Source organism: Geotrypetes seraphini, chromosome 8 (assembly GCF_902459505.1).
Source record: "Geotrypetes seraphini chromosome 8, aGeoSer1.1, whole genome shotgun sequence".
Lineage (NCBI taxonomy): Eukaryota > Metazoa > Chordata > Amphibia > Gymnophiona > Dermophiidae > Geotrypetes > Geotrypetes seraphini.
Window position 1 is genome coordinate 122,026,462 of NC_047091.1, and position 22,444 is coordinate 122,048,905.

At 46.1% G+C, this 22,444-nt stretch overlaps 1 protein-coding gene across 1 annotated transcript in view; it reads right to left on the bottom strand.

The window, feature by feature from the left end:
* The window catches only part of SHC2 (SHC adaptor protein 2), a 41,246-nt gene that overhangs the window by 15,519 nt on the left and 3,283 nt on the right, over nucleotides 1-22,444 (bottom strand). Inside the window, exons 2-4 of the mRNA XM_033956507.1 lie at nucleotides 17,126-17,196; nucleotides 14,310-14,370; nucleotides 2,660-2,779 (exon numbers count right to left, since the gene is read on the bottom strand). Of these exons, the coding sequence (XP_033812398.1) occupies nucleotides 2,660-2,779; nucleotides 14,310-14,370; nucleotides 17,126-17,196 (252 nt within the window). The remainder of the gene's footprint in view (nucleotides 1-2,659; nucleotides 2,780-14,309; nucleotides 14,371-17,125; nucleotides 17,197-22,444) is intronic.

Genomic DNA, 22,444 nt, shown 5'->3' on the forward strand with positions numbered 1-22,444 from the left:
GACCCAGAAGTGATGTCAGAGGGAGAGCCGAAGCAGGCGCGAGCAGCAGGTTGGAGTTGCTGCTCACTTCAATGAAGAGCTAAAGGTACAGTGGGGGGGAGGAAGTGAAGGTGTGCAGCGGGGGGGGAGAAGTGGGAAGGATCAGGGGGCAGAGAGGAGGATAGGTACCTGCACTCCCCAAGATGGCACCCAGGATGGACCATCCCACCCCCCTTACTACGCCACTGACCCCAGCACTCTGGCAGGTCCTGGCTGTTTAATTTATATCGTACAGTACAAAGGAAAAAAACACAACCCCACGGACAAACCATGAGAACAGAGAAGGAAGTGGGGAAGGGACACTCGACTAACCACTGTGTGGACAAATATGTTTATTTAAAAAATTAAATTTCAGTTAAAATTTGCACAAGTATACACATGAATTAAACAAAACAAGGCAGGCATGTAAAGTCCTTTGCAATAAGACATATGCTAAACCCCAACATGGTCTGTGTTTCGGCCACAGAGGCTTTCCTCAGGGGTTGTAAAATGTAGCCCAGTAGATGGCGCCAACTGACATAAAATCAAGCACAACTGAGGTTACTTGTATAGAGTCTTACAAAGTTCCTGCCGCCTGACACAATATGGGTAAACAAACACGATCGTAGAAAGACACTATGATAAAACTGGATCATAGAAAAATGCTGTAATAAAACTGGAATCATAAGGAAGTTCTTCACCCAGAGAGTGGTAGAAATCTGGAACGCTCTTCTGGAGGCTGTTATAGGGGAAAGCACCCTTCAGGGATTCAAGACAAGGTTGGATAAGTTCCTACTGGAACAGAACATACGCAGGTAAGGCTAGACTCAAATAGGACACTGGTCTTTGACCTAAGGGCCGCCGCATGAGTGGACTGCTGGGCACGATGGACTACTGATCTGACCCAGCAGTGGCAAATCTTATGTTCTTATTTGCAGCATGTGGCCCTGTAGGCAAGAGAGAGTGAGCTTCCTTCCTGCTGTTTGCTCTTCTGAAGGTATGGGGGGTTCTGGGGAAATGGGAGGGAGGGCCCAGGAATATCAGCGGGATATTGGGGATGCCAGGAGGATGTGGGGGATGTCAGCAGAATATCAGGGATGTCAGGGGAAGGTCTGGGATGTCAGGGGATGTTGGGGGGATGGATATAGTGCTCCCTGGCTTAGCTGATCCTGGCAGGGGGAATCCCCATCAGCTGAGCCGCCAGGAATCCCCGACACCAGCTCAGCTGATGGGGATTCCTTCTGCCACAATCAGACAAGGTAGCTGGTGGGTGCATCTACAAAACTTGCTTTCGTACATTTTTGCGTGGCCGTTTTTATTTTTGAAAATGGGCTAAAAAGGTAGATGTCCTAAGGACTAAAATTTATACCTAGCTCATTTTCAAAAATACACAATAGACATTTGTCAGCTTTGAAAATGGATATTTTTCCTGCTGGGTTTGTGGACGTCTTGCACAAAACGTCCACCCTCAGACTTAGGCACATTTTTGATTATGCCCCTCTATGTGTGTTAACCTGTACTGAGCTCTTTGGGGAGAATGGGATAGAAAATGAATTAAATAAATAAATATTAGGTTGGGGGGGGCTCACCATAAATTATAAGGGGGTTATTGTGACATGTATATCTGGCACCTTTTATGTGAAGTTCATAGCAGTGTCCTCTAAGGTGTCCCACTGTTCTTTTGGGATGTCTATGTGGCCAGTCCATTACAATGCTGGCCCCTCCCACATCCAAATGGTCTGTGTTTGGACATTTTGGACTTGGACATTACTGTGGTTGAAAATGGGGTCGGCCAAGACATCCAAGTAGATGATTTTCAAAAAACAATTTTTTGGACATCTAGCGGTTCACCTTTCAAAAATGGACATTTCTGAGCCTCCAAATTTGAATGTCCAGACATCCTTTTTGAAAATGGCCCTCTACGGGTATAAGTGCTCATGGAGTCATAAGGAATTTGAATCATTGCCCTCATGTGGATCAGTATTTGCTATTTTCTTAATCTATAATTACCAGGTCCAAATTCAATGACTCCCTAATCAGATCTTAAAACCTTTCATAAGAACATAAGAAACGCCTTCACCGGATCAGACCTAGGTCCATCTTGTCCAGCGATCCGCACACGCGGAGGCCCAATTAGGTGCTCCCTGTTGGAGACCCGGATTTCCCGTATCCCCCGATATGATTTGCAAGAAGGTGTGCATCCAACTTGCGCTTGAAACCCTGAACACTAGTCTCCGCCACAAGCTCCTCTGGGAGAGCATTCCAAGCGCTCACCACTCGCTGTGTGAAACAGAACTTCCTTTAAAGATGCCTACCAATAATTAGGAAATCAGTGAATGAGATAACAACAACAACAACACGCTTTCACGAAGCGATATCCCTACTTTCCTTATGTTTCCTCCCTCCCCTCTATCCCCCCCCTTTATTTTTAGTTATTATTGTAATTAATTACTTTCCTATCCCCCCAAACCCTCTTGTTTCCAATCAGTCTCAATTGTCATAGTTTTAGGTTTACCCCATATTATTTTATTTTATCTATTCATATTAATTTTTTTAATTTGGGATATTGTAAACCGCCTAGATACATGTGATGGTCGGTATATCAAGCTATGAATAAACTTGAAACTCATGTCTGACTCACCTGTTGGCTGGTGGGTATCATGAGGTTGACTCCTTCGATGGAGATGTTCACATCAATGTTCATTCCTGCGAAACACAGGTTGCTCTTCCCCAGAATAGACAACAGGGCTTTGTTTGGAGACTGAAAAAAGAGAGAAAAGGGCTGTAACTAAACCTTAGAGTTTAATACACCAATGGTCATATCCTTAATATCGAGAAGTCCAGGAGAAAGCCATCTGTAGTACCTTCATATATACTGTATATCTAGAATTAAATTTAGTCATTCAAATGACTTCATTAAAACAGAGTCTTCTTATCCATGTCATTTTTCATGGGCAGGTATCTCTCTCCTTCTACCCCCTCTATCCCCCCTACTGTCTGGCATTCCCACTCTCTAGTCAAAGTCCAGAATTATCCCCCATTCCCTGGTCTACTTTAAAATGTATTTCTCTCTCTCTTTAGGGGTTGCTGGTGACAATAGCAGCAATATACATATGCTGCCTGTGGCCTGACCTGGAACCTTTCTTCTGATGCATCCCACCCACACAGAAATATGAAGTTGCATCAGAGGGGGTGGGATACATAAAATAAAAGGCTTCGGGGTCTGGCCACATGCAGCATATATGTATCACTGTTGCTGCCATTGTCAACCTCTAAAGAGGGAAGAAAATACATTCTAAGGTAGATTGGAGATCTGAGAGAGAGGAATATGCTGAAGTTTGGGGTCGGAGGGGAGAAACAGGTGCTGGACCAGGTGGGGAAGGAAGGGCTGGAAGGCAGCCTCAACTTATATATGGGTTATAGCGATTTTTGACCATTTTTAGTCATAATACTATTCTCAATGTATATATGAGATAGGCTTATATATGAGTATATATGGTAGTCTATGGTATATATGAGTATATATGGTAGACCTGATGACCTCTTCCAGTTTTATATTTGTGATTCTTTAGCAGGGCTTCCCAAACTACTCTTGGTGATCCCACAGGCAATTGGGGTCAAATTATGTACCCCGACCAACATGATATAATTTTTCATTCACTGGAAATTTGGGATTTATCTAATTCATATTTATTATGGAAAACCTGGAACCCAATTGTCTGTGGAATCCCCAGGACAGGTTTGGGAATCTGTGTTATATAGAAGGATCCTCTGCCTTAGGTCTCCCCCCCACAAAAAAAAACCCCAAAACAAAAAGCAACCCTCCTCTATTGTCACAGAACATGAAATATTCATTGAAAGAGAAAATTATGGAAGATGTGGACTTAAAGGTCCAACTGCTCCTCTCTGTACTGCCTCAGGAACCCAATGATCACTAACATTTTTGGCTATTCATTTAAGGTATAATGGAAGAATTTCTTATAACACCATCCAGAATCAAATACAATGACAATGTAAAGGATGAGGAGAAGACATTCACTTATTACATCATCTCTGATGCCAAATTTCCTACTTCTTAGCTTGGGAAGCCAGGGGGACAGGGACCAAATCACAGACTATTTCAAATAACATAATCACCTCATAGGATCCAGCTCTGTGGATGTTGAGGGCGCTTGAGCAAACACCTTGGATTTTGCACACACACACACACCAATTCTGAAAAGTTGGCTCCTATGTGCCTACACATTTTGCACCCTTCACAAAACATACTGTTCCTTTATAAAGGGTTTGTATTGGAATGAGTATGAATGTAACTAAGCCCTGTAAAGATTATGAAGGGGATAAAGAGTTTGGAGCAGTAATCGGCCATCTCCGGTCTAGCCCTCACAGAAGCTTTCTCAGCCTCCATACACACACCATTCCTGCCCCCTCATCTCCACTCTTTCCTCCCAGCAGGTTAGCATGCACTTAACCTGCCTCTGCCAAGCACTGTAGAGCTTGTTTCCACCCCTTTCCATATTCACTAAACACAAGGGTGGAGCTTGTTACCCTCAGCTGACTAATATGTATTTTCTTCTCTTTCCCACAAAGGATAGACTTATCTATTTGGTTTGCTGCGACTTTGTGTGGCTTGACTGGACATAGAGCAGTGTCTCGCAAACATTTCCAAGCCGTGGCACACTAAACTCGGGGCCATGGCTGGAGGGTCTCCACACATGCACAAATGTCATCTCAATGACATCATGCACATATGTGACATCATCACATTGACATCCGCGCATGAGCAGAGGCCCTCCAGACGGGGCTCTGAGCTTGTTAACCCTGAAAATACTATACTGGCAGGGAGGTACGGAGAGCTGGAGAGGCACCTGAGTGGAGGAGAGATGTAGGTGCCAGCTGATTCGCCTACATGACGTGCCTCTCGCAGCACACCCGAAATCTTGCCATGGCACACAGTTTGCGATACACTGTCATAGAGTGATGAGTGTGGAGAGGTGCATGCCAGGATGAGTAAGTAAAGTAAGGTCCCTCCCAGTTGTAATGCATGTTTGAAGAGAAGGCATGCAGGTTAATGTAGCCGAGCTTGTGGTATAATCTAGGTTGCTATCAGTAAAATTGCGTCTAGTTTGAAAAAAAAAAAATTATGGGGGGTTGATATTCAGAGGAAAAACACAATCCCATAGACTAAAGCATAAAGGCCCGGATTCTGTATAGGACGCCCAGGAGGGGCATCCTATACAGAATCGGGCCTACACTAACCCCGATTCTGTAATCGGCGTCCATGTTACAGACGCCGGTTTACAGAATCGGGTTAGAGTAGACGGCAGCAAGACCCGTCCGTCCGTCCAACAATTTAGAGGTTAGTTGAGGGGAGAGGTTAGGTGGGGTCATCGGGGGGTGGTAGCGCGGGTGGGGTCGTTAGCATAGGGGGTCCTGAGGAGGTGCGGCTTTCCGGCAGGAGGGGTTGGGCACCCTCCTGCCAGCGATCGGGAGTGTCGGGGGGGGGGCGGTCCTTCCAGCAGGAGGGGTTTGGCACCCTGCTGCTGGCGATCGGACAGGCGGCTGCTATACTTATCGCGGCAGGGAAATCCATTGCCGCGATAAGTGTAGCGACTGCGTCTACTCTAACCCGATTTTCTAACCGGCGTCAGTAACATGGACGCCAGTTACAGAATCGGGGTTAGTGTAGGCCCGATTCTGTATAGGACACCCCTCCCGGGCGTCCTATACAGAATCAGGGCCCTTATGCTTCAGTCTAGGGGATTGTGTTTTTGCTGTGGATGTCTCCTTCCCATATACCATCTTTAAAGAAATTGGGTTGATATTCAGCCCATGGCAATAAGCAGCTGGTAAGCCGATTCTGACTGTGGACTGAACTAACACTGGATTTAATGATTTATGTATTTTATTTTTAAAAACGTATAGTGTGCCTATAACCTAGACGGATTACAGCAAACACACATAAAAACAAACTAAAAACAAATCTCAGTAAAATGTATCCCCCAAACACAACCATCTTGATTCATCCTTTGTCCTGTGTGTCTGTCTTAATTAGAGTGTAAGCTCTTTCAAGCAGAGACCATCTCTTGTGTGTTTAATGTACAGCGCTGTGTGTATCTGGTAGCGTTATAGAAATAATAAATTGTGGTAGTATCTTGAATAAGCACCTCTATACTGCATGGAATGCTTGCAAACAAGTATGTTTTCAAGTTTTTCTCAAAGTTTTCATCACTGCCACATAACCATAATACTCCTGAAAGTGCGATCCATAGCAGGATCCCTGCTACAGAGAAGACTGTTTATGTCTATTGGAAGCTTTTATACTGTTAATAATGACTGGGGAATCAATTCTGAGCGGCTTGCATGAGGCTTAGTAAAGGTGTTACAATACATGAGTTAAATATATGTGTATCTTATCTATTTATACCATCAATGTACATATCCTATTATTATAGCTTCTGTATATCATATATTCATCTTTTTTTGTATTATTTGTGAGTTCACCCTTTCATGTTCCAAGTGGGTAGTAGCCTGCTGTTTCCTCCACGTCCTCGGCTGGTATCATCATAATGACGCTCATATATATCCTGAACAGACAAGTGTAAAAGTGACTCAGATTGTAATTGGCCTAGCTGGTAAAATAGCAAAACCTAGGGCAACTGAAAATAGGATCTGATGAATAAGACAAAGTACTTTAATCTACACCCGAAACTGAAGAGGCAGTCAATGCAGCTCCTTCAACACAGGAATAATACGAACATTTTTTGACACTCCTATAGTTGTCCTAGCAGTTGTATTTTGGACAATCTGCAAGGCCCTGTACCTGGTGGCCATAGCCCCCAGGTACAAGGCATTGCAATAGTCCACCCTTGACAAAACCAAGCTCTGAACTACCATTCTAAATTCTCAGTCTTATAACATAGATTTCAATTTACTCAATAAAAGGAAGAAAAGGAAGCGCCCAACCTGGAAAACCTGATATTGCATAGTCAAATGGAAGTCAAAAATCACCCCGATGACCTTAACTGATGTTTCACTGGTAACACTACATCACCATCCTTCGCAAACTCATAAGAACATAAAAATAGCCTTACTGGGTCAGACCAATGGTGGCCAATCCATGTCACTAGTACCTGGCCAAAACCCAAGGTGTAGCAATATTCCATGCTACCCATACAGGGCAGCAGTGGCTTCCCCCGTGTCTTTCTCAATAACAGACTATGGACTTTTCCTCTAGGAACTTGTCTAAACCTTTCTTAAAACCAGCTACGCTAGCCGCTCTTACCACATCCTCTGGCAACACGTTCCAGAGCTTAATTATTCTCTGAGTGAAAAAAAATTCCTCCAATTGGTTTTAAAAGTATTTCCCTGTAACTTCATCGAGTGTCCCCTAGTCTTTGTAATTTTTGACGAAGTGAAAAATTGATCCACTTGTACCCGTTCTACTCCACTCAGGATTTTGTAGACTTCTATCATATCTCCACTCAGCCGTCTCTTTTCCAAGCTGAACGACTACTTCAAAAAAATTGCGAGCAATGTAATCGAGGGTGAAATACTCATGTGGATTAAAAACTGGTTGGCGGATAGGAAACAGACAATGGGAGTAAATGGACAATACTCGAACTGGAAAAGAGTCACGAGTGGAGAGCCGCAGGGTTCAGTGCTTGGACCCGTGCTCCTCAACATATTTATATACGACCTGGAAATTGGTACAACGAGTGAGGTGATTAAATTTGTGGATGATACGAAGTTATTCAGAGTAGTGAAGACACAGAAGGATTGTGAAGACCTGCAATGTGACATAAACACGCTCGAGAAATGTGCCGCGATATGACAAATGAGGTTTAATCTGGATAAGTGTAAGCTGATGCATGTCGGTAACAAAAATCTTATACACGAATACAGGATGTCCAGTGCGGTACTCGGAGAGACCCCCCAGGAAAGAGACTTGAGAATACTGGTCGACAAGTCAATGAAGCCATCCGCGCAATGCGCAGCGGCTGCAAAAAGGGCAAACAGAATGCTAGGAATGATTAAGAAGGGGATCATGAACAGATCGGAGAACGTTATCATACTGCTGTACTGGGCCATGATACCCCCTCACCTGGAATACTGCGTCCAGCACTGGTCGCCGTACATGAAGAAGGACATGGTACTACTCGAAAGGGTCCAGAGAAGAGCGACTAAAATGGTTAAGGGGCTGGAGGAGTTGCCGTACAGTGAGAGATTAGAGAAACTGGGCCTCTTCTCCATTGAAAAGAGGAGACAGAGGGGGCATGACCGAAACATTCAAGATAATGAAGGGAATAGACTTAGTAGATAGAGACAAGTTGTTTACCCTCTCCAAGGTAGAGAGAACGAGAGGGCACTCTCTAAAGTTGAAAGGGGTTAGATTCCGTATAAACATAAGGAAGTTCTTCTTCACCCAGAGAGTGGTGGAAACCTGGAATGCTCTTCCAGAGGCTGTTATAGGGGAAAATACACTCCAGGGATGCAAGCCAAAGTTAGACAAGTTCGTGCTGAACAAGAATATACGCAGGTGAGTCTGGTCTCAGTTAGGGCACTGGTCTTTGACCTAAGGGCCGCTGCAGGAGCAGACTGCTGGGCACGATGAACCACTGGTCTGACCCAGCAGCGGCAATTCTTATGTTCTTATGAAGAGCCCTAACTGTTAGTCTTCTACTCTCTTCACCATCATTTCAGTTCTTTGTACATTCAGTATCGTCCTATTCTCTTTCAACCGACCTTTCACTGAATCCACGACGCAACTCATCAGTCAGTCTTTACCAGGAAAAAGATCTGAACATCAAATGCATAAAATTGATACAGAACACCCAAGTAATCAAACAACGAACCCAAAGAGGATACATATTTGTTAAAAAGGATCATTAAGTGTTAATTCCTGGAGAACTCCTTTCTTTGCAACAACCACTTGAGAAATAATTCTACAACTGTTAGCCTGAAGGACACGTTCAGATAGATAGAATGCAGTTAACTCAGAATAGAGCTGCAAGTTTGATCACATTACGCCTATACTGAAAGAACTACACTGGCTTGCCATCCCAGCTAGAATATCTTTTAAACTTTTATGCTTGGTTTTTAAGGCTTTTTGGTTGAGTGTTCCACAGTATCTTTCTGTAAAGTTGATTCTTCAAGTAAACGTGCGATCTCTATTATCTTCATAGTGTTGCTTGCTGCAACTTCCATCTTTAAAGACAATTAAATTGTCATCAACTGGGAGCTGGGCATTTAGTTATGTGTAGGGTTACTAGATGTCTGGATTTCCCTGGACATGTCCTTCTTATGAGGAAATGTCCGGGGTCCGAACGGTTTTTCAAATCCCAGCACTTCGTCCAGGTTTTGAAAAGCCTCCTCTAAATTGCATCGGGCAGGAGGAAATCCACGCATGTGTGGATGCTACACAATAAGGCCACCTGTGGCATACACGCTTGTGTGGATTTCCTCCTGCCCAATGAGAGCAGGCAGTAGTGGGTGGGGATAGGGTGGGATTGGGGTGGGGGTGGGACTGGGGTGTAATGGGGCAGGGATGGGTCAAACTGGGTTGGCCTGGGGGCGGGTCTAGGGGGTCCAGATTTTACTATAGTAAAATCTGGCAACCCTAGTTATGTAGGACCAGTGGCATAGCAAGGGTAGGAGGCACCTGAGGCAGTGGAGCTCCCCACGCCCTCCTTTCCGCATCTCGCTCCTTCCATGCCCCCTACACCACACTCACACCCTCCCTTCTCCCCGTAAGTCTTTATATCTTCGCCAGCAGGAGCAGCTTCTCTGGCCTGCTGCTCACACAGGTGTTAGCTTTCCCTCTGACATCACTTCCTGGCACCACGACCCAGAAGTGATTTCAGAGGGGAGGCAGGCTGGCACAAGCAGCAGACTGGAAAAGTTGTTCTCGCTGGCGAAGATTTAAAGAGGTGGGGTAGAAGTGGGGGTGGGCAGTGGCGTACCTAGGGGGGGGCGGGGGGGGGGGGGCGGGCCGCCCCGGGTACCAGCCCTAAGGGGGTGTTCCCGGCCTTGCCGTTCAGTCCCCCGCCACCCCCGAAGGACCGCTCGCCCCCCTGGCCTCCCCGCACCACCTATGAACAGCCGCAGCAGGATCGCGAAGTCAGCGTCAGCATCCCTGCGCTGCTTCCTACGACGCGATCCCGCCCCTCCTCTGACGTCAGAGGAGGGGCGGGACCGTGGCGCAGGAAGCAGCAGGGATCGCTGACGCTGACTTCGCGATCCTGCTGCGGCTGTTCATAGGTGGTGCGGGGAGGCCAGGGGGGCGAGCGGTCCTTCGGGGGTGGCGGGGGACTGAACGGCAAGGCCGGGAACACCCCCTTAGGGCTGGTACCCGACGCTGACTTCGCGATCCTGCTGCGGCTGTTCATAGGTGGTGCGGGGAGGCCAGGGGGGCGAGCGGTCCTTCGGGGTGGGTCGGGGCATCAGGCCTTCAGGGTGGGGCGGGCGGGCAGGCAAGCAGGCTTTCAAGGGGGAGGGGGTGACAGGCAGGCAGGCAGGCCTTCAAGGGGGGACAGGCCTTCGGGGAGGGTGCAGACATTCAAGGGGTGCAGGCCTTCAAGGGGGGCAGGCAGGCCTTCAGGGGGGGGCAGACCTTCGGGGGGGGGGGTAGGCCTTTGGGGGGGTGCAGACCTTCAAGGGGGTGCAGGCCTTCAAGGGGGGAAAGGCAGGCAGGCCTTCAAGGGGGGGACAGGCCTACAAGGGGGGGGGGACAGGCCTACAAGGGGGGGGACAGGCCTACAAGGGGGGGGACAGGCCTTCAAGGGGGGGTGCAGGCCTTCAAGGGGGGGTGCAGGCCTTCAAGGGGGGAAAGGCAGGCAGGCCTTCAAGGGGGGGACAGGCCTACAAGGGGGGGGGGACAGGCCTACAAGGGGGGGGACAGGCCTACAAGGGGGGGGACAGGCCTTCAAGGGGGGGTGCAGGCCTTCAAGGGGGGGTGCAGGCCTTCAAGGGGGGGTGCAGGCCTTCAAGGGGGGGTGTAGGCCTTCAAGGGGGGTGCAGGCCTTCAAGGGGGAGACAGGCCTTCAAGGGGGGGAAAGGCAGGCAGGCAGGCCTTAAAGGGGGGACAGGCCTACAAGGGGGTGGGACAGGCCTTCAAGGGGGGGACAGGCCTTCGGGGGGGTGCAGACCTTCAAGGGAGTGCAGGCCTTCGGGGGGGGGATGCAGTCCTTCAGGGGTGGGGTTTAGGCCTTCAGAGGGGGACAGACCTTCGGGTGGGAGGTAAAGTCCTTCGGGGGGTGCAGGTCTTCAGGGGTGGGGTGTAGCCCTTCGGAGGGGGGACAGACCTTCGGGGGAGGGGGGTCCTGGTGTAAAAGTACACAGAGGGAGAGAGGGAAGGGGGGGTTCAAAGATACATGCATATGCCAGACTTTGGGGGTTAGAAATAATGGGTCTAAAAACAGAGGAGTGGGAGAGAGATGGTGCATAATGGGATTTAGGGAGGGAAGGAACAGAAAGGGAGAGAACTTGGAAACAGGGGATGGTGTGGAGGGGGGATAGAGATACTGGATAGGAGGATAGTTGGGAACAGAAAGGGAGAGATGGTGGATCCTGGGGTGGTGGGGAGTTGAGAAAAGGTGAATCTGTGGATGGAGACAAAAAAAAGGAAAGATGCCAGATCTCCGGGAGAGGGAAGGGAAACGGAAGGGGAGAACAGAGATGGCAGACGGATGGTTAGCACGGAGAAAGGAGACCCTGGCAAGCAAGACAACAAGAGCCTGGGACCAACAAGATTTGAATATTGATCAGAGAACAAAAGGTAGAAAAAATAATTTTATTTTCTGTTTTGTGATTACAATATGTTAGATTTGAAAAGTGTACATGAGACAGCTTGAAATGGGAACTTTTCTATTTTTGTGAATGGCAAGGCTGAGTTCAGTTAAAATATATGCTTTATAAGAAAATATAATAATGTGTTTTATAAAGTTTATAAGCATTGCTGGCATACTCGGTGAGGTGTTCCTAGTGTTGGTGGTGGTGGTAGCATGTCAGTGTGTTGAGAGGAAGAGGTAGTCTGGGAAATTCTGCTGAGCAAACTCTGGGCCCATTTCCACCCCCAGTTAGTCCACTCCACTCAACTGGTTCACACACTGAGTGGGTCTTTGGGTGTTATTTCTGGGTAGTTGTTTTAAAATCTCTTCCAGTGGTTTGTCAGTATCTCCTTCTGGTCCAAGGAAGGAAACTTTGTCAACCTTAGCATTGACCTTCAGAATATGTTTGTAACAGCGCTGCTTGTGTGGCATTAGGCTATGTAGTGATCGAAAGAAAAAAACAGACCTTTGCACATTTTTGCACTATATGGTGGGTGTATGAGGAGATTCATTTCCTGCACAGTTAAGTCCATTTTTTCTACTGAATAATAGTATAGGTACAATGAAAGTAAATAGCAAAAATGTTTGAGTAGATAATTAAGGAAATCTTTTTCATATTGCTTGCTTATGGACTGGGAAAAAAGACTGTTCAAGCAAATGTCTCCAGAACTGCTTTAATGGAAAAATGTGATTTTTTTTTTTTAAAGTACTTTGTGAAATTTATTGTTGTTGTGAAATTTATTGTTATACTTTGTTTAAACTTAAAAAGCGGTGTCATTAACAGTGAATCTAATCGAAAAATCGATTCAACAGGGTGAATCGAATCGAATGAAATATTTTTCTCTGAATCGGGCAGCACTATTGGCTACCATGAGAATGGGCTACTGGGCATGATGGACCATTGGTGTGACCCAGTTAGGCTATTCTTATGTTATGTTCTCATCTGTAGGGGCCTTTGTTTTCACTTCTTATTTTAATGTATTTTTTTCCTGGGAACTTATCAGTGTTTTTTTATAATGGGAACAAAAATGGAAGAGAATTAATGTGTGTGGAATGGGGGGGGGTAACTAATTTCTTCAGCTAAATAATTCAATCCACTTCAAACAGACATAGGAGAACTCACGCACCATTCACACACCCTCCAACCAAAAACGTCAAAAGAAAAAAACTGTTCGACAACCTCCTAGCCATTCGAGCTGCAACACTTGACCCCCAACTCTACAACCTATTGACCTCGACCACAAACTACAAAACCTTAAAAAAAGAAATAAAAACCCTTCTATTAAAAAAACACATAAAACCAAACTAACATAATCAGAACTGTCCCAAGCATCACCTGCAACTACTCCATATGTACTTCTGATGTCATGACAATTCAGACATAATTTATGTTATGTTATGTTTGGAATAATGGTTACATAAATGAGGTTCAATAAAAGAAAATTTTCTGTGGGAGCATTTGTTGGAACTTCTGTTATCCTGATTTCTTCTATCTGTGGGCTTTCTTTAGCTAACCTACTTATCTGGGGCTTTCCACTTCTGCAGCTGCCCTTTTCACGGTCCACTTTGCGCTTGCACTCTCTGGGGAGGGGGGGTTGGGTCTGGGCTTGGTGGGGTAGGTGTGTCTGGTAGTTTTGTCTGGGTGGTGGCTGGGTGTTTCTTGGGTGCTTGTTGTGCGGATTGGTGTGTCTGGTGAGCGGTCTGGGTGTTGTTGCTTGTGGGGGTTTTTTTCATTATAAAATATGGCTGAGGGTCTAGTCCGGCTTATTATTCTTGTGGGTTCTGGGGTGGGATTTGTTTGCTTGCCCCAAGTTTTGGCCTTTTGTTGTGTATTGCTATGCCTCTCATTGGCAATTTTCTCTTGGGAGAGGCTTGTTCATGCTTGTTGTTGCTGTTACTCTCATTCTGTGTTCTTTTTGATAATGTATAAGTTTCTGTACAGACCATGGTTGCTTGTCTGGACCTTTTGCCATTCTCAATAAAAATACTTTGGAAAAAAAAAAAAAAAAAAAAAAGAAAATTTTCACTGCCTGTTTCTATTCTGACCATTTATTCCATTTCATGGTTATTGCAAAAAAAAAAAAAAAAAAAAAAAATTTTACATGAGGGGGGGGGGGGGGTGTCAAAAAATGATGGGCCCCGGGTGCCACATACCCTAGGTACGCCACTGGGGGTGGGTAAATGTGTACATGCTAAAAACAAGAAAATTTTTAGCTGTAGTTTAAGAGCAAGTCGTTAGTAGATGGATCATATGCAGTATCTGTAATAACCATATGGTACAGTTAACTAGGATACTGGGAAACCTAAGCAAATCAGCCTTGTGCCTGCCCTGCCATCCCAGACTTATCTACAGTGATGGCTTTAAGGAAGAGGAGGATGAACAGTGGGGAGATAGAGCTCATCATCCCCCTTCCTTCTGCACTACAGTGGCTCTATTGGAAAGGGTGTAATCTCTCTGCTTACCTTTTTTTTCCATGTCCCCTTCACTCCAGGAACTGCCTCGTACAGTCTGTTGATGGCTTCCCTGTAAGAAAAATCAAGGGCTATAAACCTTAAATCATGAAAGCCCAGGTGTAGAAGGGTCTCCGCCAGTGCAGACATTCAAGTGTAGGAGGAAGAAGCAAAGAGTGTGTTGGGGATCACCATGCTTCAGACCCTGACAGTCATGCTGGAGAAAGGTTTGCAGACAGAAAAGGTTTAATAATTCATCATCACTCCATTCTTCTTCCTGAACATAAGCTGAATTTGTTAGATGGGTGAGGAAGTTCAGGGCTCTTCCCTCCTAGGGTGTGAGGTGCAAAGGAAGAGGGTCAGGGGGAATGCAGGGCTCTAATCTCACAGGATCTACAAGGGGGAAGTGAGGGTCTGGGAGGTCTGCCCTCACAGGGAGTTCAGTGGCCAGGAGAGTCTGGGGGTCTAACCTTACAATGTTATGAGGCAGAGGGACTGGGAGAGACTGGGAGTCTGCTCTCACCAAGTGTACAAGGTGAAAGGACTGGTAGAGCCTGAGGGTCTGATCTCACAGGGTGTACAAGGCAAAGGATCAGGGTAGCTTGAGACATGTACCACTCCTTCCATCATTGACTGGTTTGAAGGGACTATAGGGAACATGATTTTTCTGCTCCCTCCAGATTCAAAGAGTGGGGGAAGGTGTCTCAGTCTCTTAACATGGGGATAAAGATAATGCTCTAGTACATTGGTTATTAAACCTATCTTGGGGGACCCCCAGCCAGTCAGGTTTACAAGATATCCCTATTGAATATGCATGAGACAATTTTACAGGCCTACTATCTTCTGTACTTTATACGCAAATCGTCATGCATATTCTTTAGGGATATCTTGAAAACCCGACTGGTTGGGGGTCCCCTAGGACAGTTTTAAGATCCACTGCTCTGGTAATTAGGGACATTGTGCATTAATACTTATTAGCTGGTCAGAGGGGTGGAGGAAGGGGAAAAGATCAGGTCTATGGTGGGAAAAGGGCCCAAGACCAAGTGGTAGGCCAGTGCTGAGTAAATTGCTCTTTTTGTACCAGTCACTCTTAATATCTCACAGCCATCATCGTTAGCTTGGCCTCTGGTCTTTCAGTGTTGTGCATGTTCTGAGGTTCCGTTTTTTGCATTCTTAAGCTTGCCTAATCCTTGTAAGTTGCTCTAGAACTGGAGGTGGCTGGTGCCTTGGAAATATATAAATTGGCCTTATTCTCTTGAGAGCCCACACAGCTGATGGATAATCTAATTCTTTGGAATTATTTACAGCTTGCTAGACAGTGTGAGACACTAAAGGGCTCATTTTCAAAAGAGAAAAACATCCAGAAGATGACATAAAGGGGTAGATGGACGTTTTTCTCACCAAAACCCTCCAATTCAGAATTTTCTAGACAACTATCTACATCATTTCTCAGTAGTTTATCTATATTTCAAGGGGGGCGTGTTAGAGGCACGGTTTGGGAGGGACTAGGGCAGATTTATGATTTAGACATTATTCTCTGATAAATCAAACATTTTAGAAAACGACCAAGGCACAATTTGGACATTTGGGACTAGACCTATTTCATTATTTATTTATTTTTATTTAAAAATTTTTAAATCTGCTTATATACCTAAGGCAACAGTAAAAAGAAGGCAAAAAGTGCCCAGACTCATCAGATGACCCCCCTTCTCACCCCCCCCAAAATAAAATGTGACAGTGACAGTACATGCCAGCCTGCATGACAGCTTCAGATGCAATGGCTAGTCATATGAGAGCAGCAAACAGGTCTCTGGAGTAACCTGGTAGTCAGTACAGTGGACTCCAGAGAGGGGTCCCAGGCCCATATGTCACCCTAACATTACATCTGTGGTGGACGGTGTGAGCCCCCCAACCACTCTACTGATATATAGGTGACACCTGCAGGCATAAGGGCTAATGGGGTGGTATACAGTTGGGTTCAGTAGGTTGTGGGGGCATTTTGAAGGGCCCTCCATAAAATGTAAGGGGGCTCTGGTGACATGTACCTGGGACCCCTTCTATGAAGGTTCCTGCAGTGCCCCCTAAGATGCCCCACAGCTCTGCTGGGATGTCAGTGTGGCCAGTCTGCTATGAATGCTGGCCCCTCCCACATCCCAATGATGGTGTTATGTGCGTTTTTCATTTGGATTTTTTTTTTTAAAGAAAAATGCACATTGGAAAAATGCACAGCAAAACAATGTACAGAGAAAAAAATGGTCATTAAAAAAAAACAAATAGACATACTGCATATTCGAAAACTGCCACTTTCTCTTCTCGATTTCTGGACGCACTTATGAAAACGTCTAACCTTGGAGTTAGACGTTATTATTGAAAATGCCCCTCCACGCCTTAGTTCTTGGGAATCTAGCTCCCAAGTGGAGGTGTTCCCTTTCTCTACCTCCTCCCATCTTTCTCTCTGTCATTGGTAACGAGTTCTGTGGTTGCTTGAGTAAACACCCTATTACTGAGCAAACTCCTTCTCTGTTTCCAGAGAGGGATAATTTGTGTTTAGGATAGCTCCCTCCAACCGTATTGTAAAGATGGTTCCCATGTTCCCCACTGTTTTGGGGGTTGTTGGGGTTTTTTCAGGCTCATTCTGGCCTCTCTCTATATTTCAAGTCTTCTGATGGCTCTCTCTGGCATTTCTTTCTCCCCTAGTTTTTGCTGGTCTCTATTTGGGCTTAAAGATCCTTCCCACATAGGCAGAAAGAGAGAGTCAAGTTTGTGCTAGGTGACAGTAAGTATGAAAACCTAATAAATTTAGAAAGGAAGAAAAAAATGACACTTACCTGGTGACCTGAGTACGAGTATTAAAATCCAGGGACCTCATGGATTTGAGCACTTCTATACAGCCCATATACTATGATAAAATGAGAAACACTGATTTAGACACAGGATTCCTTCCAGTTCCCGACACACACTTGACTTGTGGCTTAGTCATGGTCCTAGGCTCAAGGAAACACCTGTCTTTTCTACCCCCCATCCCTCCTACACCCCAGAATCCCAGTCATCTTGCTCCTTGCCGCATCTTCTGCTCTGATTCCTTTACTGTTATGGCAGTGCTAATGAAGTGGAAATGTGCAGGAATGAAGCAAGGGAGAGTGTGAGCAGAAAGGTTAGTTAGCTGTGTGTTCTTGTATTGGAGTGGGGTTAGAAGTTGAATAGTTGGAGTAAGGAGTCAAAGAGCTAGAAACGGATTTTGGTTGTAGAAATAAAAGCGATCATTCAGTAAGTGTAATTAAATCCATGGAAGCATGCAGACATACAGAAAGATGGTGAGACACAGAGATGCCAAATTACCCAGTTTCAGGCTGGAGATTTGGGCACAATCCTAGTTTTGAACTTACATTCCAAAGCAGTGTGGGATTTGTAGTGCCTGATCCTTCCCATTGAATGCAGAGCTGCAAGTCCCATAATGCACCAGGGTGGGATAGAAAGAAATCCAGGACTGTCCCAAAATCTCCAGCCTGGATAGCTTGGCATCTCATGATGGATAGGGAGCATCTCTAACCCTGGGTTGTCAGGGAGCATCTCTAACCCTGGGTTCTCAGAACTTATCTTTGTTTTCTTATATTGTAGCTGGATAATCAGAGGGTTTTTCGTACTATATGTTAGTGGCAGACAATATAATCTATCCAACTATCAATGAGAGGATTTATCTTATTAATAATCTCCTGAGCTGCTTTGTAAGTGTCTATTTCTGCCTCTGGGACACAGAGGAGAGGTGCTTTCAAGACTTCATTAATAACCAATAGAGAACCACACACGGGAAAGACAAAGAACGTTAGGACAGTGAAAGTGCATGCAAACCAAATAGCACAAACGACCTGAAGAAAAAGGACAAAGAAGACTTTAACTGATGTGACCCAACACGGCCCGTGTTTCAGCATGAAGCCTGCGGCAGGGGTCTAAAAATATATACACAAATGTATTAGAGAATGACATGGTGACTGTTTCCCGCGGCAAACCCGCAGGAATGGGGAAAAAATGTGGCCGTTTGTCACGGGTTCAGGAACAAGGCTTTTCTCTGCCCCGCAGAAATGGTAAAGGGCCTTGTTCCTGCAGTAAAGGATAACCTCCGTGAGTCCCCTCCCCTCCTGGCCTGCAGCTCCCCCTTCAAGATCACGGGTCCAGCAGCCTGCCCCACTCCCTCCCTCCCTATCACGGGTCTAACCGCCCCCCTCACTCCCTCTCTTCCTCCCGAACTTGGGCCATATGGCAAAAAATCCCATGCGACTCCCCTACCAGCCCCTTTGTGCCTCCTGTCCCAAGCCTATCAGCCTTTTATAAGCTTCATCGATGAAGCGGCAACATCGCAGGCCTTCTACGGGACCTTCTTCCATCTGAGTCCTTTCAATGTAACTTCCAGGGTACCATAACAATTGAGTGCAGAAGCGTGCCAACAATTGCAAGGAGTATGGGAGAACTTTCCCAGTACATGTACAAGTCCTCGCGCTCCTGTTGGGGGAGGTTTGGGGGGAACCCCCCAAGTACACTGAAAACATCCATTTTCCTTTCAGTTTTCGGTGGTCGGCAGTTTTTCAGTGTAGTGTGGGGTTCCCCCCACAAACACCCCCCCCTCACAGCGGTAACAGTAAGGCTTTAAAGTGGCAGGACTGGTGGTGCGCATACATCTTGCGCGCAATTGTCAGCTCATCTTTGTCAGGGCACCAAAGTCCGGCAAGCTTTTGACGGGTCACCACTTCCAGTAAAGGGGGGAGGAGGTTGCTTGGGCTACTTTACCGACTGGAGATGAAGGGAAGGGAGACAGATGCTGGATCTGGTCTGGGGATTGGGGGAAAGAGAAAGAGGTGCTGGGGAAATGTGGTGGGGGGACTGGAGCTGGAGGGAAGGGAGAGGTGCCAGACCCATACCTCCATGCCAAAGGGAGGGGATAGAGGTAATTGACCCATGGGAAGGGGGCTAGAGGGAAGGGAGAGAGATGTAGGTCCTGCAGAGAGGAGGAGAGAGAAGGGACGGGAAATAGAAAAGCTGAACCAAGGGGATAAAAGAAGAGTGAATTAAATATTGACCATAGCAGACGGGGGAGGAAAAATTGAGAGACACATTGATGTAATGGAGTAAGAGAGGGGAGAAGCTGGACACAGGGAGATATACAGAAAGAGGGGAGATAGTAAGCATGGATGGGAGCATAAGAACAGGGACTAAAAGTAGAATTCTAAATGGGGGTGTATATGAACACAGAGGGTCAATGTCATACAAGGAAGGGTATAAGGACACAGAGAGAAGATGGATAGACATGGGGGAGATTAAGAAGGCAGAAGGAATATGCTGGAGTTAGGGGAGGGGGGCATAGGGATATAGAGGAGTGATACTATCCACAGGGGGAGAGGATCATAGAATGGTGAGATGATGAAGGTAGAGAGATGGGCACAGGAGAAATACTAGAAAGGGACATATAGGAGACATAGAGAAGGGAGATGCTGAACATGGGGAGCAATGCATACACAGAGATGGAAGATAGATGGTGAGCATGGAGAAAGAAGAAATGTCAAATGGTCAGGAGACCCTGGCAAGTGAGTTATGAGTAGACAGAAAAACAAACCTGAGCCTGAGACCAATGTGGTGTGAAGAATAAAATGACCAGACAACAAAAAGGATATATTCTAATCACAAAAATATTTTCTATTTTGTGATTAGAATATATCAGGTTTGAAATAAGTATCCTGCTAGAGCTGGTATTAGTCATAACAGGGGAACTGCAAAGCCCAGGCTGTGCTTCTTTAGCTTCCAGCTGGCTTAGGACTCTCTCTGGAGCAACCAAAACAAAACTGTGTACAAGATGTAGGCAAATTTTAATATGACAAGAACTTTTTGATACGCTTTACTGCTGTTGGCTTTTTTGGCGAACTTGATACACACAGGCATCCCGTCGAGATTCTTCATTTTTTTGTGGCATTTTTTAGCCCCCCCTATTTTACCATGGACCCCTGACGAAGATTTGTCCGAAACATGGACCGTGTTGGGTCCCTTTATTGGTAAAAGGGTTTTATATATTGTGTTCTTGTCATATTAAAATTTGCCTGCATCTTGTACACAGTCTGCAGTTTTGTTTTGGTTGCTCCTGGCTGATTTTTTCTGCAGATCTTTTTTGGATCCCCTTTTTTTGTTGTTGTTTTAGGATTCTCTCTGACCAGAGGTCAGTTGCCCTAGTTGCACTCCCCTAACACTATTTCTGCCATGTATGACTGAAGTATTCTGTTAGTTTGAGTTTTCTATGTAGCATTCGGTAGTAATTTGACAGGCTGTGTCTGGTTGCATCAATTAAATTCATCTTTGTCCCATTTGTGTTGTTTTGCTTGTGTGTTCTGTTTAGTTTGCACTTTTGTGATCCCTTTCTTTCTGGAAGTGAACACATTTTGAATTAGGCAGGACGTTTTTGGAGAGGGTACTCAGGGGTACTGAGTACCAGCACCTTTTCTATTGCTTGATAAACAATGACCCATGGTCCCCAAATATTAATAAAAGTGCTCAGGTTCTGCCTTTCCATGGATTCTGTGGCTGGTTGCCAAGGGCCTGACTACTCTGGGGTAGGTTCCTCAGTAATCACCTCACTCCTGAAGAATGGCCTGGAATCTGAGTACTGACACCTTTTTTGCTAGAAAAACTGCACTGGGATTAGATCACGCCTGCTTCAGCAGTAGCTCTCAAGGTGACTTATATTCAGGTACACTGGGTATTTCCTTGTCGTGCAGGGTTCTACCTGAGACGAGGCTTGTCAGGGGCTAGGGTTACCAGAAGTTCGGGAAAACCCGGACATGTCCTCTTTTTAGACTGTCCAGGTGCTCGGATGGACTTTCCAAACCCTGGCAGTTTGTCTGGGTTTTGGGAAGCCCCGACGAGCTCTGGCCACATTTGGAGGGCCTCTGAGCATGTACAAATCACATCACACCACATGCTCAAAGCCCTCCAGACGCGGCCTGGAGGTCGGGGAAGAAGAGACGAGGCTTCCTGGGGGCAGGGCTGGGGCAGACCAGGGCGGGGCCATGTGTCCAGGTTTTTGCATCTCAAAGTATGGTAACCCTACCCTTGGATTCCCTGGTTCTCACCCACTGCTCTAACCATTAGGCCACTTGTAGTGGAGAGACATAGGGCCCCTTTGATCAAGCTGCGCTTGAGGTTTGTAGCGTGAGCTAGCATGGTAAATGCTCTAATGCTCAGAGAATTCCTATGAGCGTCGGAGTAGTTACCTCGCCGGCCCACACTATAAAACCTCTAGCACAGCTTGATAAAAGTGTGTGTGGAGGGGGGAGATACTGCAGTATGTGGAGAAGTGTTCAAATTATACTCAGCAGAATGAGGAAGAGACCAAAGGGCCTGTTTACTAAGCTGCACGTTTGATGGGGCTTTTAACACCATCTAAGGGCAGGGACTGCATTGTATGGTTAACACAGAGATCACTACTGCGCATTCTGTTAACACGGCAGTTAATGCCACCTCCAAAGGTGTGGATGACAGCTTTGCACAGTGGTGGCCATATCATTAACACGTGATGGCAACTTTTCCTCTATGTTAAAGGTACGACAGCCCTCCGTAAAATGCCCCCAACACTGAACTCGGAGGTTTTGGTAACTGCCAAACCTTTGCACTTTAGTACATACCGTCTGAATGCTTTTTCAGTATAGATTTACACTCAGATGTACATCACAGGAACTTAAAAACTCAAGCACACACACATCGTTTAGGCATACAGCACCTATGTATGTCACTAGACAGCTTAATATAATTCTATACACTGACCCCAGCCTCCCCCTCTCTCCCCGCTTCTCCCCATTGTTCCCCTTTCCCTGGGGTACCCACAGAGATTAATGTCACGCCACACACTGAATCCCCTGTCCCTCAGTTAACTGTCCAGATTTAGTGCTGTACTATACGCCCCATCCCTATCCCAGGATTAGCTACTCAGATTAATGGTACATTGACCCCCCCCCTCCCCCTCCTCCAGGGCACCCACAGAGATTGTCACTGCATTCACTAAATCCTCTGTCCTTGGGTTAACTGCCCAGATTTAATGCTTCACTACACACTGGCATCTCCCCCCCCCCTTTGCCTGGATTACCTGCTTAGACTAATGTTACACTGACCCC